General features: G+C 49.6%; 1 protein-coding gene across 3 annotated transcripts in view; it reads right to left on the reverse strand.

Moving 5' to 3' along the window:
* LOC105479700 (polypeptide N-acetylgalactosaminyltransferase 14) overlaps positions 1-20,116 on the reverse strand; it is a 226,577-nt gene that overhangs the window by 50,814 nt on the left and 155,647 nt on the right. For all 3 annotated transcript variants that reach the window (XM_024792244.2, XM_011737834.2, XM_071076462.1), the window contains exon 3: positions 3,259-3,357. In XM_024792244.2, the coding sequence (XP_024648012.1) occupies positions 3,259-3,357 (99 nt within the window). The remainder of the gene's footprint in view (positions 1-3,258; positions 3,358-20,116) is intronic.

A 20,116-nucleotide genomic window follows, 5' to 3' on the forward strand; every position in this document is an offset into this window, starting at 1 on the left:
ATCTTTCCTGCCTCCACCCCTAACATTCATTTCTGCCCTGCCTGCTTTTGATATAAGCTCCTGGTTGTCCACACATGGCTCTCAGGTCCCCGATTTGCTGTTTGTGTGTGTCACGCTTGGGTCTGAGCTCGAGGCTGGCTGACATCTGAAGTTCCTAGGAGGCAGGAAATGGGCTCTCTCAGCTAAGTCATCTGGCACGTCATGGGTGTCTTCTGAAAAGTACGGGGCTGATGGGCCCCGAGAACCCTCCCAGAGTGCAGGGCTCCAGGGCCTTGGGGCAGCCCTCCGTCAGGCGGGCATACAGAGGAGCTGGGCTGTACCTCCGGGAAAGCCAGGAAACCTGAGGCCTGATGCCTCTGCTCTCACTATGTGCACCACCTGCCCCATAGGCTCAGGATGAGGCTCCAACTGGAGTGAGAGAAGGAAGGTGTTCTGCAGGCCACAAAGCTCAGGATACATTTAACATAGTAATCTTATTATTATTAAGTATCATTAATACCATATAGAGGTGGAGGAGTGGCAGGAAGAGGAGAAACATGTCTTAGAGTCTGAGCACAGCAGCTAAAGTACCCTCGAGGACATAAACACTGTTAGGGAGGCCTGGGGGGCCTAGAAGCCCCCATATTACATACACTGTAATGCCCCCAAATGTCCAAGACATTCCCAAGAGGAAAGTTTACTGTGAGAAATGTGATAGAATTAGAAACATGAAAGATATTTTTATCATCATTTTCTGCAGATGTAGTTAATAACATGCCCCAGGGTCACACGGCTAGACAGTGGTAGGGTTTGGATTTGACTCCAGGGCTTCTGACTCCAAGTGTGGCACCCTTTTAAGTCTCCCATAGCCTCTTCTCTTTGATCAAGCACTTACTCCATGCCAGGCACAGTTCTCAGTCCTTTAGCCGAATGAACCCGTAGCAACCCTATCAACCCTATGCACTAAGTAGGATTAGTATTCTCATTTCCTTGGTTAGGAAACTGAGCCATGGGGAGGTTAAGAGATGGATAAGATAAGCCCTTGCCCTAAAGGAGCTTACTGAAGGTTACAGGCCGGAAAAATGCAGCAAGTACTGCAGTAGTGATATGCAGAGAAGGGCCCAGAGGAAGCCCCTGATTGGTTGCATGTGTGTGACTGTGTCAGGGGATGGAGGCGCCCAGCATCAGAGAGCTTCTTGCAGGATGGGCAGGGAGAGGCCGGCCTGGAAAGCGAGGGGCCTCTCTCAGACGCTAACGCTGTTCTCATGGAAACATCTGGCAGGTATGCCCAGTCATGACCAGTGGAGCAGCCACCATAGTGGTGGGGAAGGCAGAGGTTGCAGTTGGCCTGCTCCATGAACCCGCCCTGGTGCCCCAGCAGATCGCAGCGGCGGGGCTGTGGTCTGGCACTTCAGAACCAGCCACCTCCACTTCCCCGTGTGTTCTCTCAGCCTGGATGCCCCAGACGCTCTTCCCCTCACCACAGGAGACCCAAGAGAATTGGGCCTCCTCCATCCCTGTTGTCCCCACACTTAACCAGCCAGGCACTTTGTTATTGTTAATCTACCCCAAGACTCCCGGTGACACCTGACAGTGACTTGGCACATTTTCTTGTCAAGAGCTGTTGCCTTGTTGGGAAATCAAGTTTGAATCAGGTGGCTCTTGGGGTGATTGCAGAAGCCAGGATGGGCATGTGGCTGGAGGAAGAAGCCAGCCTGTCATTGCCGAGGATGTCTTAACAGCAGACAGGGCTGTCCCCTTGGATGAGTGGAAGCACTGGGCTAAAAACTGTGTGTCTGGGCAGGTCCCTCCCTATGTCTCTAAGGGATTTGGTGACCCTGTACATGGACATTCATCATTCGTGACAGATGGAGCTGAAGATTTGGTGCCTTCCCGCAGGGTGACCCTACTGCAGGACTTACCTCCCAATCACCTAGAACTTCCCACTGCCCACAGCCATGCGGGGGTGGGAGAGACAGGAAAAGTGTGGCCTGCATGATGGAAACAGTAAGAGATTTTGCTGTTTGGTGCTCTCTGACCCATGTTTCATCATATTTCCTTCTTTGTGGCATCGGCACCAGCTGATGTGCTGCTCAGCAGGACAGGAAGGGTCTAATGAGCCGTGTGTCATGGGGACATGGAGGTACTGCGGGTTCCTGCTCAGCTGTGGGATGTGGCTGTGGCACTCCTGGCCCCGAAGGATGCTGAATGCCACCACTGGGACTAGCCTCTCCCTGCTCAGGCTGCCAAGAAGGAGGACTCTGAGATCAGAGTGCAAGGCCTGGAATCCTGCCTCACTATCATTGGCTAGGTGACACGGGACCTTGATTTAGTATCTCCAATGTCAGTTTCCTCAGCTGTCAAGTGGGCGTGGCAGTGGCCTCCTCACCTCTGCAGCTGAGGTGCACAGAATATGTGTGCACAGGAGCTGGAGTGAGGGCGGCTGCTGTCATTGCCATCTGAGAGGTAGATGCTGCTGGTGGCCTGAGGGAGGGAGAGGAGGACAGATGACTTCCGGAGAGGAGGGTGGGTATGGGGGAAGGAGGGTGAAACAGCCAGAGTCTTTGGAGAATCTGGGGGAGGAATTCCTGGGTAAGTCTTCTGAGTGCAGTTCTACGTTCTGAGGGGAGTTCTGCTAGGGCCTGGCACTGGGACTTGGGCATATCAAAAACCCACATAGGCCAGAGGCCATCTGTAGCAGAATATACCTATTAGAGCAAGAACATGACCCAGAGGATAAGTGGACTGAAGCCCGAGGGCACCAGGGATGGAACTGCAGGTAGATGGTCAGGAAGGCAAGCCTTAGTGATTGCTGCAGGCCGTTCTGATTTGCATGGCCCCTGGCAAGTGTGTGGGAGGGCAGAGAGTCAGGGTGCTGGGTACTGACCCCAGCCTGATGCTGGGGCTGGGGTGTGCACTCAGCCTCTCAGGGCCTCAGCCCGTTCCTCATTTGTGGAAGTCAGAGCCCACGCTCTAGGGGCAGCCTGGCAGAGTAGGCAGGCCGAGGGCTCTGAGGTTGCTTCTTCTACTTCCTCTCTTTGACCTTCTGCACATTACCTAACACCACAGGCCTCTGTCTTTCTATAAAATGAGATAATAACCTCCCTTACAGGAATGTGAGGAGTGATTGAGTGGACACATGTGACATATACAATAGTGCCTGGCATGTAGTTAGATGTGTCTGGTGTTCCTAGGACAGGGCCGGGCACCAGGGGAGCAGACACACTGTCACCAATTGCTGGCCCGGAGCTGGCCAACAGACGAGCAAGGATGCCTCACCTGCGGATGGTCCTGAGCAGCGTGGAACGGGCCTCATTGTGGAAGGTGATGATGATGCTAGTGGGTGGAAGGTCCGTGCAATACACCAGCAGCGTGCATCTAGGGAAGGAAAGGCACAGGACAAGTGAGACCTTCAGGGACAGAGCATATCTGCAGGGCTAGAACCGAAGGCATCTGGGTGGGCACCCCTATGCCAGATGCTTGATATCTAGAGGGGCTTCCCCAACTGCAAAGCACTAGGTAAGACCCCATGGCTTCACCAGGCCCTAAGAGGGGCTGGGGAGCTCCAAGAATAACTAAATCTGAATTTTCTTCCACCTTGGGGGAACCTGGGCTTGGAGACAAGTTGAGTTGATATACGGAAAATAAGTGTGGTGTTTCTTGCATGCCTGAGCTAGCGTACGGTGGCTCCTGGTAGCTGCATGAACACAACCCCAAGTCTTGGGCTCTGCTCCCCACTCTGTGCCCTTTCAGCCCATCTGCCCATGCCACTGGCCAGTGGGTAGATTCCAGTAGGCGGAGGCTTCACTGTGTTCTGGGTTAACAGCTTCAGGCTACCATGTTGTGCTGACGCCTGGCCCCTGCAACACACACCTAAATCTGGCATGTAAAAGAGGCAGAGCCCCAAACCCTGGTATGAGTGATAAAACCCCATCTTGAAAAGGCATTCACTTCCATGTATCCAGGATTATTTCCTATGACAATTACATCTGGGGTAATTTCAATTTAATACCTCGCTGCAAGTGAAAATTGTAGCCTGCAGCTTGAAAATTACTATAATAATGAAAATAAACCCGCCAAGTGAGGCTGGTGGCACCAGGGGCTATCACTGGGTAAATGCTTCCTCCTGTTTCTTGCTATTTCGGGGGATGTTCCATTATTGCAGGGGGCTGGGGGATATTAAAAGAGGAAGTAAATAACAGACTTTAGGGAGTCAAATATTTGCTTTTTTCATTTTCTATTTTTTTCCTGGACCTGGGGCTTTTAAGGTAGGGTTCAGAGACCCAGGGACAGACTTCGAGGGACATGTGAGCCTCTGAAATTGTTTGCAAACTGTGTGTACAAATGTGCATTTTTTTTCCCTGGAAAGATAGTTCATAGTTTTCACTAGTCTCAAGAAAGTCTGTGGCCAAAACATTTAAGATACTTAGTCCTAGGCTAATAGTCCTGATGTCATGTTGGCCTCTCACATAACTCTGATCAGTTTTTTCTACAGGGGCATACACTGAAGGCTCACGGTGTTGGTCCAGAGAACTTATTTAGAAAAAGCCAGGTAGCTCTGTTCAGGACTCAAGCATGGGCTGGGTGTGGGTCATCCGGGAGGAGCCAAAAGTTAGGGAAGGAAGGCCCCAGGGGCAGAGATGGTGGAAAAGTTAAGTCTTGTCCTTCAAGCCTGTCCTCTCTGCCAGAGACAATTTCTCACCATGTCCTTTCTGCCCCACCTCCTGAATTCACCCCTCCTGTCATGCCCATGGTCTCTCAGATAGTCCTTTTTTCTCAGAGGAGCACTGCAGCAGCTTCCTGACCTGACTTTCTGTCTTCAGCCTCTGCCCCTGCCAGTCATGTCCTGTCCACCACATAGCTCTGCCAGAGCTTCCTCTGGTTTGACTCCCTCCAGCAGTTCCTGATGTATGAAGTCCAAACTCCCTATCGCAGCCTTCTAGACCCTTCAAAATCACAGTCTTGTATGCTGCCATGACTCTCCGCCATGGCTCATGCTATTACCTCTGCATGGAGCCATATCCTTTCTCCTTCCTCTACCTGAGGATTCTTACTCAACCTTTAAGACCCAGAGCAAATGTCCCCTCTGCTGTGAAGGTATTCCATACTCCCCCAAATAGGTAAGAACCTGTCCTTTGTGTTGCCATCATTCTGTACATAACTCTTTTGAAGCAGTTCTTGTGATGAGACTCTCCTCAATTTGACTGTGAGTTCCTCCAGGGAAGGCCCATGGCCTTGTCCATCTTTACATCACTAGAACAGGATTTAAGTAAACCAGTTGTCCATTGATGGAGAAAGGGAGAAAGTAAGTCAGGAAGTGCGTTCCTAGGTCAGCTGAAGACAGCCTTTTCCAGCTTTCTAAAGTGGGACAGCCAGCCCCCTGGATGGCTGCCACTGATCTTTACCAACTGGGTTTTATGTCCTTGTGTAGCCCCTGCCTCAATGAAGCAGGGCAGCTCATATGACCTATAGAATATGGTAGAAGTGACAGTGTGTGACTCCCAAGGTTAAATCACAAAAACATTGCAGGCTCTGCCTTGGCCACTTGGAGGGAAGCCAGCTGCCATGCTGTGGGGACACTCGAGTGCCCTGTCTATGGAGAGATGTCCAGGTGGAGAGGAACTGTTGCCACCTGCTGAAGGCTGGCACCAACTTGCCAGCTATATGAATGAGCCACCTTGGAAGTGGGTCTGCAGCTCCAGTCAAGCCTTCAGACGACAGTGGCTACAGCAGACTTCCAACTGCAGTTCAATGAGGCTCCAAGCCAGAACTACCCAGCCAAGATGCTCTGAATTCCCGACCCACAGACACTGTGAAGATAATCAATGATTCTTGTTGTTTTACACCACGAAGTTTAATCAGGAGTGATTTGTTGTACATTAGATAACCAGTACAAAAAGGGAAGGAGAATGTGTTGAAACAGCTCCCAGTGAGAGGAGACCTTGGCCTTGCTTATCTTTGGACACAGACCTGACTCACTTAGGAGTGGAGGAGAGGGAGGGCATTGCTCGTAGGTGGTTGAGGCGGAACCAGGGTTGAGGGAGACCTGAAGGAAGTCTTAGTTGGCAGGTGGCAGGTCTGTGAGAGCATGGAGGGGCTTGGAGAGGCCCAGGCAGAGGGGAGGGAGCCAGCATGGTCAGCCCCAAGAGGAACAAGGCAGATGTCAGGGAGGAGGTCATATCTCTCTAACAGAAGACAAGTCACAGAGCTCGGCAGAGCCTCCTGGTGTCTCCATAAGAGACAGCGGAGGAAGAAGAGCCCAAGCAGAGCGACTCAGTAGGCTGCCACCATCAGGACAGGGTGTGTCCAATGGCCAGGCCTGAAGCTGCTCCGGGCTGCTGTGGTCCCTGCCATGGGGGAAGATGCTTGGAAACCCCTCTTGGGGTTAGGACGAAGGCACTGCCTTGGGGATGCTTCCTCTTCCACATGCTGGCAGGCAGGGGGACCCCACACACCAGCTTTTGCAGTGCAAGTTACTCAGGGCAAGTTGGAGAGGGAGGGTGGTACTGAGAGTTATCTCCTTAGAGAGCTTTTGAGGACAGGGGCCATTTGTCCTGCCTTGGAGGACCGGCTGAGGAGGCAGGTATATTAACCACAGTGACACAGATGCATGCACACACACAGCTATGCAGAGGCATAACTCTGCCTGGGGTGGCAAAGATGGCTTCATGGAGGAGGAGGTGCTGGATCTCATGGGGGTGAAGTAGGGAGGGACAGACAGAAATGGGGCACAGAATCCCAGTTATGGGCACAGATCTAGACCTGTAGACCATGTGAGGCAGTTCCCAGAATCCTGGGTTGGGGGATCAGGCTACCACTGGCCAGCTGTGGGACCGTGAGCCAATCACCCACCTCTCCAGCTTTCCATCTGCTCCTCTGTAAGCCTTGGACCCAAGGCTCTCTTGCTAAACGCTCTCACAGCATCAGCTGTCAGAAGCTCTGACTGTAGCCAACATTCAATACGCATGTTTAATTTGAATGGAATGTCACAAATGCCATTTTGTAACTGAGGCTCAATTGTCAATGGGCATCCGAAGATACTTTCCCAAGCCTCAGTTTCTTCATCTGGAAAATGGAGATAACAATTCTGGAAGATTTTTTCTCTCAGACTATTATTATGTTAGGTGATTACAGATGCTTGACAAATAGTAACTATTATTATTTTTAGCATCAGCCCAAATCTGCAGACGACTTTGCCTGCTGGGTGGAGCCAGATCTCACAGGGGCTGGAAATGCATCTTTGGTGAGGGGTTCCATCATGTCCCTCAAGCAGGTAAGGGGCACTGAGAGGCAAGAGGAGGAGAGATCAAAGAATGCAGTGTCAATGTGAGTGAAAAGAACCTGGGCTCTGATGCCTGGATTTGAGTCTGGACATGTCAAGAACTGGTTGTGTGCCCTTGGACACGTCATTTACCCTCTCTGAGCTTCAAGATTGTTCCCTGTAAAATGAGGATAAATACACATTTTTGTTGTGAAGACTGCAGATGCATGTGAGCTCCTGGTGTTTAAAGGGTGCTGAGGAAATGGTAGCTAGAATTGCTATCATCACGCCCAGGGAGTGGCTGAGCCGGCCTGCATGCCAGGTTCAGTTCATTGACTAGAATCACAAGCTCATGGTTTAGAAAAGGAAAGGACCATGGAGACGACACAGTTTAACCTCCTAAACTGGGTCCACCTTACTGACACAGCAGGCGTGGGTTGGAGCCTGAGCCGTTGTCCTCCTGGTCTCTGAGACCCTGAGCCTCTGTCCCTGCAGAGTAAAGAACAGGGCTATACCCTACGAGCTCCTCCAGCACGCACAAGCCCAGGGAGAGCAGGTAGTGCAGTGCCATCCCATACCTCACAGGCTCGAAAAGCTTCACAGGACCCCCCTCCTGCCCCTGCTCACAGCTCAGGAGCCTGGACTCTCCCCTTGCCTCAGGTGACCCTCACAACCGCCCCCACTCCACAGATGAGCCGAACTAAGGCTCAGAATCTCGCTCAAGGTGGCACACCTGGTGAGTAACTGGGGTGAGGGAAATCCACGTCTTATGACTCCTAATCTGGTGCTCGTCCCTACAGTCTCCCTGTGAACTCGCTGGGGCTAAAGGCATCTGCCTTGGAGCCCTACATAGGAGTTGTCTGTGGTCCAAGGACCAAGGGATGAGCATGGGGATGGGCAGCAACAAGGTTGAGAGTCTGAGAAAAAAATCCGGAAAGCCGGACATGGTGGGGAGAGTTGGCCCAGAGAGCAGGGTTTCTGTGGGAGACATCTAAAAGATTAATCAAACAGTGAGATCTATTAGGGGCAGGAGGGAATGGAAAACCCTGCCAACACCGAGCTCTGGCGCCGGCAGACAGACGAGAAAGTATGTTGATAATTTATTAAAGACGCGGTGTTTTACTGGAAGAAGAGCCAGTGAGCAGGAAAGATTGGGGGTGGGGTGGGGGACACCGTAGAGTCTCCATGAGCCAGGAGGAGACTCTGGTCTCAGCTTTACCTCCTGGGGAAACAGACTCCCGGGGTCTCTAGACCCGATGGCCACAGCAGCACATGATGAAGGCATGCTTCTCTGAGCTGATCGCTGACATGCCGTTTCTTTCTCTTCTATTTTTAATGAATGACTCAGCGAAGACTCTCGATTTCCCCCAACTTAAACTGGGGCTCCAAGGGCTTCCTGGACTGCCAACCTCTGGAGCATTCAGTGCCACTTACTGTCTGAAAATGCTTCCAGGGAGGTGCTCTGAGATGTTAATCCCAGGGTCTAGGGAAGAGTGGCCCCTCTTGCCTCTGCACAGTCACTGCCTCCTGCTCACCCCACAACACCCTCCACCCTGCACCTGAATATGTGACAAGTTGGCATGTCAGAAACATGCTCAGTGATGGTCGCTGTCAGTCATCACAGTCATGTCATGATGCGTGCGATGCCTTTTATTTTATCCCACAAGCTCGTTACATCCTGGCAGCAGCCTATAACGGAAAGCATGACGATGATCATCATCACACCCGTTTCATCAATGAGCAGTCAGGGCTCCCGGTGCTTCCGTGGCTTGCCTGCCGGGGCCAGGACCCAGGCCCTGGGACACCCAGACACATGATCTTCCTCCTGTGGCATGCTGCCTTGATGGGAGAAAAGACTTGGTCATAAATTAGAAACATTCGGGATTTTATTCTCCAGCATGAAACCAGGAGGGAGTGATGGAGAGGCAGATCCACTAACTCTGAAGCAGAGTGGAGAGCATAATTATTATTACTGAAATGTCGGTGCCAAAGAGAAGCTGCTCTGGCTTCTCTGGAATTGACAACAGCTCTGAATCTCAAAGGTGGGCTCTGGCATCCCAGACGGGAGTCTGAAGACAGTTAGAGAATGGGAAAAGGTCAGGCAACTACACAGCACAATGAAACAGAAATCAAACAGGCCTGGCGTGAGACACGCTGGGACTGAACCTTCGCTGCTTGGAGTTCCCAGTTTACAGTGATGATGGTATCCACCTCCTGGAAAGCTGTTAGACTACTGCTCATTGAACCCTTCCCAACAGGTACCATACAGAGCACCTCACATCTTTACTGCTCACAGTAACTCTATGAGGCTGCTACTGGTTTACAGGTTCACTAATGAGGAAACTGAGGCCCAGAAAGGCTAAGGAACTCACTCCGACTAGCGAAGGGAATTTGAATCAGGCCTGCTGGACCCAGCGTCCTTGTCACATGTTGTAATACCTCTGTACCAGGACTGTTCCAGCTGTGACCCAGGTCTATTCTGTGGCCTTGTACACTGTGTATACTCATGTACCCACTCTTGAATGACCACCCGAAGAGGCAGTTTCTACTGAGCTCTGGAAACCAGCAGGTGCAGCGACCTGTCCAGGAGGGAGGGACTGGCTGCTGCTCCTCGGTAACAGGAAGATGGGAAACCGCCGGCTGGGCTGCCACAGGCACATCCTAGCCAGGGGCTTCCACTGCAGTCTGACCAGGTGGGTGAAGATGTGACCTCAGCAAGGCCCTGGGTGAGGTGGTTCATGCACATCTATTACTAAACAAAAAGCTATGTTGGTCTAACTAGAAATGAGGATTTCCTCCCAAGTCCTGCACTTCCAGCACACATTGCAGAGGTCAAACCCAGACAGAGAAAATGAATGGGTCATTTTCATCATGTTCCATTTCCCTAATTTCCAGGGCCAGAAAGGCGAAGAGAGACACAAGCATAAGACATAAAGTGGGAATGAGACCAACTTCCTGGGAGAGAGCTCTCTGTCCCCAAGGAGGTGACAATCTATGGATCCCAGTTGCAGGTGGCGTGGGCACATCTTTCCCTCCCCCACATCCCTCTGTCACTCCATCACCAGTGCTAGCACAGATGGCTTCATGGACAATGGTTCATCCCTTCCTTTCCTCACCACCAGCCGCAACGCAGAGCCAATGTGTGTGAGGAAGAAAGAATGAGAGGAGAAAAGCTCTTGGCCACATGACCTTTCCAGAATGTCAGTTCTCTCAGGACTCAGGGCACTGATCTTGCTACCGGCTTTTAGAATCACAGATTTCATTTTTAGATCTGAGAACATCTAACACCTCCCCAGCTCAGATCTATGTAAGGAAGCCTGCTCTCAGCTATGAGGAAAAATATAAAATGCCGAATCTGTGGCTGGCCCCTTGGTTCAAACTGAACTCTTTAGAAGAGAAAAATGCAAGCAGTATAAAAAGTATGACAACTGTAAAATCAAAAATTCCTTTTAATCACATTTCATGGGCAACACTGATACACTGTAAGGCATGAAATTTTTATTTCATGTCAATTTTGCCAGGATTTCACATGCAGATTAATTTGTTCATTCACATAAACATATACTGCTCTTACTTCTTGCCTCAATAGCCACCCTCACTCTGGTTACAGAAATCCTGTGTTTCAGAAAAGACACTTAACATAACAGTGAGATATGCTATTCCATTATATCACCACCTTTGAATTGCTGAACGTGTTATTAATTCCAGTGGTCTAGGAAGGGAATAAGTGGGTCAGAACAGAGAAGTGAACTGCTTAGGAACTTGGTTGGGTGCTCTGGTGGGCAGCTTTCAAAGAGTTCCCAGTGTCTACCTCCTTTAACCTCTAACCCTAACCCTGATGAGCATCTTCTCTTGACCCCATGAGATGACCTTGTCATCCCTCTGCTTCCCACACCTCAGCCAAGCCTGCTGACCCTCCTGAGTTCCACAGCTTACTATGCACTATGTGCCAAAACCAAGAGATATTCTCTAATCCTGCCTCTTTCTGCCCCAGACCCAATGTAATCAAATGTAGTCTTGGGCTTTTGTCTTATTTATCTCTCCATCTGGCTGTTTCTCTCCATTTCCATTCTGTCTTTTCTAGATTACTGCAGCAACTTCCTCTCTGGCTGTATCCCTTTTCAATCTACCCTGCATGCTGCAGCTAGAATGATCTTTCCAGAACTGCATCTTTAACATCTTTCAGTGCTGCCTAACTGCTCACAAAATCAAATCGAGACTCTTAATTGTGGCTCACCATCCTTAGTGGCCTGGCACCACTTCTGATTCCTGCTCTCTGCACTCTCAAAGTTCTAGCCACGTTCCACTTCACTTGCTCTTTGTCACCTCTGGAACTTTGCAGGTGCTGTCTCTCTCCTATATATCTGAAATGCACTCTCCTCGCTTCCAAGGCCTGGCTATTTTTTCCTCTTCTAATCTTGGCTTGGAAGTTACTTCCCCTGGGAAGCATTTCAATCTCCCAAGGCTTTTCCAACGTGCCTCTCTAGGACCCTGTGTTCACCCCATTGCTGTAATTTATTACCAAGCACTGTGAAATTACTTTTCTGTCTCCTCTACTGACTGTTGCTACCGTGAAGGCAAGGACTTATTTGTAGTTGTAACCTCAGTACCCAGGATGGTGACTAAACATACTAGACATAAGATAAATGTCTGAAGAATGAGTGGAGGGATAAGTGAAGGTGGGAGGCAGGTTAGGCTTACATGGGGTCAAAGCCGGAGAGGAAAATGTCCTTTGCCAAGCTATGGGTGACACCCTCACAAGGAGCTCCAGAGCAGTAAAAGCTAAGCAAAGGCCAAGGTCAGTGATACAGCAGAGAGACCAAATAAGTTGCCCAAACTGAAGAAGAGTCTGGAAGCTGAAGTACGGAGCCATGAGTTGGGGAGGGGGCTGGCGAAAAGAAGACTTGGGCTAAGGGTGTCCTGGGGAATGTCAGGTGGCATCTGGTGTCTGTGGAGAGGTCTTAAGTTTTGTCTATCATGCTGGAAATACTCAACTGTGTTTAAAAGGCTGGGATGTCCTTGTTTACCAAAGTTCCAAGAATGATGAACACTGCCAATGATGAAGCAAGAGGAGAAAGACTGAAGCCTTCAACAGAATGGCCCAGACACCCTCTTCTCCTAGACATGCATTATCCAGTAGGGCAGCCACGAGCCACACGCAGTTACTGAACACTGGAAATGTGTCTGGTCTGAATGGAGATATACTGTAAATGTAAAATATGCCCAAGATTTCAAGCACTTAGTATGAAAAAAAGTGAAATATTTTACTTATATTTTTTACATTGATCATATGTCAAAATGTTAGTATCTAGATATATTGGAGTAAATCAAATATATTACTGAAATTAATTTCACTTCTTTTACCTTTTTAAATGTGACTACTATAAAATTTTAAATAATATGTGGCTCACATCTATTTCTATTGGACATCATTGTCCTAAGTTGTCCCTGAACTTTAATTGGTATATAATACAAATTAAAATTTCAACGTTAGTGCCAGATAATTGTTTCTAGGTCTTGGTTTTCTGGTATGAGTAAAGTAAAATAAAAACATTATAGAGACAATAATTAGGTTCATGACATTTTACTTTGTGGGAAAGTATATATTTTTAAAATCCCATCATTTCCCATCACCATCCTTTCAAAAAGAAACAGTACTTAAACACCAGAAAAGGCCACAATCTCAAAATAATTAATAGCTCTTTGAATTGTAAATGTAGCTTTAAGAAAATCTCTCTCCTGTCTCCTCTCTTCCCCAATTCCATAGATCACACCTGCATTCATTTACCAACTGGCATCTGAAAGAACTGTTTAAGGGTTTGTTCCACTGAATTATGACAAGCCTTTGACCACCCTCAGCAAAAAACATAATTACTGAACACAGAAGGCTGGACATCTCCCACTCTTTGTTCTGGAACCAGCAGATCCATCTCAGTTCTCAGTGCTGCTCAGGGTAGCAAGCTGACAGGGTTTTTCAATCTCTGGCCCCAATCTACCTCATCAAGCAGTTCTGCTGCCTGTGCTGACTCATGCAATCCGGGCTCAGAAGGACCACCTGACTTAAAGAATGTCGACTCCTCTGGCTGCATTTAGAGACCTCCTAGAAATGACCATTACTCCAATGAACCAAGATCCTTCTGTTTTTCCAAACAACTAATCTTGATCTTTTACATTGCCTAGCCCCTTCCAAGTGAGTGGAACCCTGAGGTTTGGTGGAAACCCTGAGGCAAGCGGCAGCGTCTGCTCTCCAGGAAGATCAGCAGATCTATGGAGGCTGCAAAGAGGTTTCTCTTGGAACACTGCCAGGACCTGTGTTAGCCGGTACCAAGTACCACCCAGATAGCAGCTGTGTGTGCATGTGCATGTCTGTATGTGTGTGCAAAAAAGAATCTTCTCAAAAGGCAAATGCAGAGCCTAGCTGGGACAGAAAGTGCGGAGTTGGGCCAAGACTTATTTTTGAAGCGTTTCCTAAAAAAGATACCTTGGTGTCTGGGACCAGAGCTCCTTCATGTCTTATTTTAGCCCTGCTCAAATCACATCATACAACAGTAATAATAGATGACACAATTGAATCCTCACTCTGTCTCAGGTATTCTTTCCAGAGCTTTCAGCCTGCACAGTTACTCCCCGAGGTGCGTGCTGTAATTCTTCCTCTCATGGTGGTGGAGAGGGCAAGTCACAGTCAGTGAGTGGTGGGGCCTCAACATAAACCCAGATGGTCTGGCTCCCCAGTCGGTGCCCTCACGAGCTCTACGAGAATGCCCTGTGAAGATTATCCAGACTCACTGCCTCTGAAACCCTTTATTCCATATTGGCTTTTCTGTCTTTTTTTTTTTCTTTTTTTTTGAGACAGGGTCTCACTCTGTTGCCCAGGCTGGAGTGCAGTGGCACCATCTCGGCTCACTGCAACCTCCGCCTCCCGTGTTCAAGCGATTCTCATGCCTCAGTCTCCAGAGTAGTTGGGACTACAGGCATGCGCCACTATGCCAAGTTTTTTGTATTTTTAGTAGAGACAGCGTTTCACCATGTTGGCCAGGCTGCTCTCAAACTCCTGACCTCAGGTGATCCGCCCACCTCGGCCTCCCAGAGGGCTGGAGTTACAGGCGTGAGCCACCATACCCAGCCCTTCTGTCTTTTATCTTGAATGCTGCATGCTGGAAGATTCTGGAAAGATGGAAAATCATGGGTCTGGGTCATCCCTCGCTTGCTAAAGCATAGTATCTCCCCTTGATATTCGTAGAGCTATTTCTTGATATTTCTCAGACTTTCCACCTAAAAGATCAGAGAAGCATCATTCCCTCCTTTCACCTGAAAGGGGAATGTTCCTCCAATTGCAACAGCTGTAAAGAGCAAAGGTAAGGCCCACAGCCAAGGAACTCCAGGAATATGCCAGACTCAGCACCCTGAGCTCAGGAATGGTCTGTTTGAGGGCCAGCGGTCTATGCCTCTTCCCCAGGGGACTCACATCCGTGTGCCATTCTGGTCTGAAGCAGGGAGGGAAAAAGCAAAGGCTTCCCATACCTTCCTGCACCTTCCTACAGTCAATCCACCCCTGAGCCAATCTTGCAGTCAAATCTGCCTCTTTTTTATATCCTCAAGCCTGATCTACACCCCCTAGTTTGTCCTCCTGCAACAGCTGCCTGACTATTCTTCCCACCTGTGGAAGAATCACTTCCAACCACTCCTCCCACCCTCTCCACAGCCCTTCTCTGTTCCATCTTCCTAACACACTGCTCCTGTAGGAGCCTCCCCCAACCTTCAGAGCCACCTGGAGTTAAACCTTCACCAGCATCCCAAGGCCTCCACCCTTGTGTTAGCTCTTCAGCACCCTGCCCCCACGTTCCCTTGCAGGAGCCTCCTGGCCCTGCTAAACCAGCCCAGTCACTGCCCTTGTCTGTACCTGAGTCACAACCTCTACAAACCTCCGTAGATTCTGTTACCTTCCCTCCTCCAGCTGCCCAAACTGTCACTGTTCTGCAGTTCCGCTGAAATCACTTCCTCCACCACACTCCACGTGGCCTCCTGGTATGACTGTTCCCCTGTCTAAATCACTGTACCATCTTCCTAGGTAACTGCTGCCTTCTTGCAGGCAGGGGCCACTTTTCCACTTCTTTAAATTCCTATGGACAAGTTATTCAAGCTACTGGAGTCAATTTCTTCATCTCTAAAACCAGGGTCATAGCAAAGTTGTGAGGCTGAACCGAGAGAACATATATATGGTGCCTCCCACACATCAGGGGAATGGTATGATCAATATGTGTTTGCCAATTGTGGCGCTGGATTTATGTGTGAACACGGAGAATTCTTTGCTGAGCGAGGATGGTTTTAAATTTCCTGTGGTTTGATTTTCTCCCTCTGTTCTGAGGATTCACTCGCTCACCTGCACCTGCACTCCCAATCCCTGATATTCTCAGTAGCTTGAGAAGGAATCACGAGGTGCTCTTCAGGCCCCATTCACTCAGCTGATACTGATGGACAGTGTGAGTGCCAGGCACCGTGCTAGGCTTGGGAGATGCAAAGATAAGTCAACATCCCTGTCCTAGCTGCTCAGGGGCTTGGAAGGGAGATAGACAGTAAGCTGATGTCTGCAATGCACAGCAACGGGTGCTGCTCAGGGTGAGCATGGAGGACGGAGGGGCTGCCAAACTCAGTCCGAGGGGCAAGCGGTCTTCCCGAAGAGGAGACCCTCCACACAGACTCCCAAAACACAAAAGGGCATCCTGAACAGAGAAAGCAGCAATGATGAGGAGGCCTGAATCCTCACAGCACAGTCGGCACAGGCCATGGCCTGATGGGGGTGGCCTTGGCTTCAGGGTGGGGGTGGAGACAGGCGCCGTGTGCCCACAGCATGTGAAGAGTTTCAGGTGAGGAGTGATCCTTCTGCATTTAGAAAGCCAGAGCCAATGAGGAGGGCAGCTGGGGCCTATCGCAGTCACCCAGGTGAGAGGGGGCAGTGGCTGAGTTTGGCAGCAAGATATCTTATGGAGCAAGAGATATATCAGAGGAGACCACAAAATGAGGGTGGGGGGAGAGCAGGATGATGCTACAGATCACGGCTTGGGTGAAAGTCTGAAGGGTGGTGGCACCGGCCTGAGATGAAGCAGACGGGAGCAAAGAGGGTGCTTGCTATCTTGAGAGGCAGGGCAGGCAGGTGTGGGACAAGGAGTACATGATGCGACCTTATGAGGAATCGAGGAGGAGAGACAGGGAGGAGCAGGGAGGCAGGAGACTCAACCACCAGGCCTGCTCTGGCCAGGCCACAGTTATCATGAGGGTCAGACAGGTCAGGAGGGGAGAGCAGTTTGGATAATACAATAAAGTTTCCATGGAGATCAGGGACAGCAAAGATAAGCTCAAGGACATTTACTGATCTTGCCCCTCGCTAGCCCAGTGGGACCCTCACTGCTCTGTGATCCACAGGGTCCCCAGCTGGGTCCTACTTCCATCACATCCTACGGTCTCCGCTTACTTTGCCAGCTGCCTAGGGCCTCATGTGGCCCTCAGCGCTCCATCCCGCATCTACCACCCTCGGCTCAGAGGTCTCCCTCCCACAGCAGCCCCCACCCAGCTGTCATCTCTCCTGCTCTTTTCATCTCTTGTCAAACACATTTTGCAGTTGCTGACCCCTGGCTCTAAATCACTCCCTCTGCTGGCCTTGGCTTCCATCCCCAGTATCTTGCAAGCACAAATTTTACCAGATGTGACATTGCAGTCGCCTCCTTGCTCATTTTGCTTTCCAGTTTTTAAAGTAAGTCTGACATTCAGACAAGTGGGACGTTCAGCACCAGGAGCCAAGGCTGAGGCCCAGAGCTCTCCAAGGACTTCCCTGCCTACATGCCCTGCACCCAGCCCACCTTGTTCTCAGCTCCACTGTGATTCACATGAGCCACAGCACCCCGACTCAGAGCTGGGGAGCAGGGTGCAGAGCCAGGACCTCTCCACATTCATCCACGTCACCCATTTCTCCACCCCTGGACCTGTTACCTGTCTGCCCTGCCTTCCAGACCTGCTTTGGCTCACAGCTGCGGAGCAGTGGGAAAGATGATGAAGCCAGAGCTATTGCTGGTCCTGATGCCCCCTCTTGCCTGGGTGACTGCGGCAGGCCCCACCTGCCCTCCTGATGCCAGTACTAACTTGACTACTGAGGCCCACAGCTAGCAAACAGTCACCAAGTGCTTACTAGAGGTTAAAGATGAGGCTCGGCATTTGACATCAATCATTTCACCTCACCCTGAGGGCCATTATTATTCCCATTTTACAGATGAAGAAATGGAGTCTCTAGGAGTTTGAGTAACTCACCCATGGTCCAGGTAGTAAGTGACAGAGGTGTTGTATGTCAAAGTTCACAGCACTAGGAGACCTAGCCCAGCCACTTAGTCAACCAGTTATGTTGCCTGGGTCTCAGCTTCCTTCTCTGTGAAATGGCAATGACCTCTTCACCCAAAGTGCTACTGAGGACGTGAGAAAGAGATGGGAAAGCACTTTGTGAAGTCCTATAGAAATACAAGGCATGGGCCGGGCACGGTGGCTCAAGCCTGTAATCCCAGCACTCTGGGAGGCTGAGGCGGGCGGATCACCTGAGGTCAGGAGTTCGAGACCAGCCTGGCCAACATGGTGACACCCCATCTCTACTAAAAATACAAAAATTAGCTGGGCTTGGTGACAGGTGTCTAAAATCCCAGCTACTCAGGAGGCTGAGGCAGGAAAACTGCTTGAACCTGGCGGGGCGGAGGTTGCAGTGAGCTGAGATCAGGCCACTTCACTCCAGGCTGGGAGAAAGAAATACAGGGCATGAAGAGTCTTACTCTAAGGGCTTCCTGCATGGTTCATCCTCTCCTGTAGGAATTGCCCCAGGACCTTGGTCCCGGCACAGAGCCTCCTTGAAATTTCCTCAGGCCAATCCTACCAGCCCTATTTCTTCCTGGCAGTAGAGGCACATGTGTTATATCATAAGAGCCAATGGTTCTTTGAAGCACTTGGGGGCAAATGGTAATGGAACTTGACAGTGATCCGGGTTTTAAAGAGAAGACATCTGTGTGTTCCAGCTCCTTATTCTAGACTGAAAAATGTGGGCAGGTCACCAATGTTTGCAGTCAAGCTGCCTTCTACATGATGTGCCAACTCCAGGAGCAAGCAGCTCTGCTATTGCTGTGTTTAATAGGTCTGGGGCTTTCAGATAAGTGAGAAGACATGTCAAACCAGCCTACATGTGCACCTCAGGCTGGGAGACGTCTGGTGACCTGCACTGTGTGGAAGGCATGAGAGGGTGGAGAAAGCCCGCATGAAGAAATGGACAAGGTGGCAATAAAAAGGGCTCTGATGCTCTGCGGGGCCCTGGAGTCCTGTTAGGAAGGGAAGTATGTGAGTTGGAAAGAGTGATCCAGGGCAGGGGGAGGGGCGGCACTGCCGAGCAGGAGGGCTTCATGTTTCTGGAAATAGCGTCCAACTTACTTAGTTCCTAAGCCAGTTCCTGCATGCTCTTACCGGCAGAAGTCTTTTCAAACCAGCAGACAGAGCTGGAAATGACCTTAATAAGCGTCTCTGGCTTACTTCTCTCATCTTACATGGGAGGAAACAGACACCCAGAGAGCTGAAGACATTGTTGGGCAGTATCTTAGAAAGGGTATGCATCCTCTCAGGCTCAGGCCAGTTATTTTTTCCCCTTACTTTATCATGCTGCCTCAAAATACTGGACAAAATGGCAAAAAATAACCAGAAGAAAGGCAGGTTACTGAGGGGGGACTGAGAACCAGGCCCTCTGTGCTTGCTTCTTGAGCAAAAGGCATAGACAGATGCAGAGAGAAGGGGCACAACACTTGCTCAGGCATGCAAATGGTTCAGAAACAGGAAAATGTGTGCCACTTCATTGATCAGCAGGGAGAGGCAAATTTAAACCACAATAAGACACCACTACTCAGCCTCCCGGTAGGCAAAAATGAAAGAGACAGACGATAGCAAGTGATTGATAATGAGGACTTGGAGCAACAGGGACTCTGCTATAAGCACTTCATTAAATATTTAATGATATCTACAAAAGCTTCTTGGGGTACAGCCTACAGAAACGCATATGCCCGTTCACCAAAAGACAAGTAGAAGCTTAATCATAGGAGCTCTAGTCATAAAAGCCAAGCTAGAAAAACCCCAAAGGAGCATTGATAGTTGAGTAGATATAGAAATTGTAATATATTCATATGAAGGAATACTACACAGCAGTGAGAATGAACAAACTGTGTCTTGCAAAATGTGGCTGAGTTTCATGCACAGAACTTTGAGGGAAGCCAGATACACAAGAGTACATACTGTGTAATCCCATTTACATAAAGTTCAAAACCAAGCAACATTAATCTACAGCTTTTGAGGACAAGGTAGCCACGAAGGATTCTGATGGGGCACGGGCAAAAGAGTGGCTCCTGGCAAACTGAGAATATTCTTTAACCTGATGTAGACACTTGATGCAGGAAATAGGTGTGTTCTCTTTGGAAAAATTCTTCAAGATGTGCCTGCAGGAGGTGGGTACTTTTCCATATGTATGTTATATTTCAATAAAAGATTTCCTTGAGAAAAGATGAAGAGAGTTTCTGGTGTTGGGGCAGATTTTGCTTGTGCTGGAAGATTTCAAAAGCCACTGAACTGGAACATGGAAAGCTCATGAAATAGACAAAAGCTGCAGCCAAACTCAACAGCGTTGTCTTTTCCACTCCTCCTGTGTTCCCCATAACATGGAGGAGAGCACCCCCGGAATGCAGAGTGCAAATCCAGGGAATCTTCTTCATCCTTCTTCCTCTGTACTTTAAAGATAGATAATTCAGCGGAGAGAGAACTGATACCACATTGCCCTTGGTGTTACTGAAACCCTGAGTTCATGGGCCAGGGCTT

Source organism: Macaca nemestrina, chromosome 13 (genome assembly GCF_043159975.1).
Source record: "Macaca nemestrina isolate mMacNem1 chromosome 13, mMacNem.hap1, whole genome shotgun sequence".
In the NCBI taxonomy this organism is placed as follows: domain Eukaryota; kingdom Metazoa; phylum Chordata; class Mammalia; order Primates; family Cercopithecidae; genus Macaca; species Macaca nemestrina.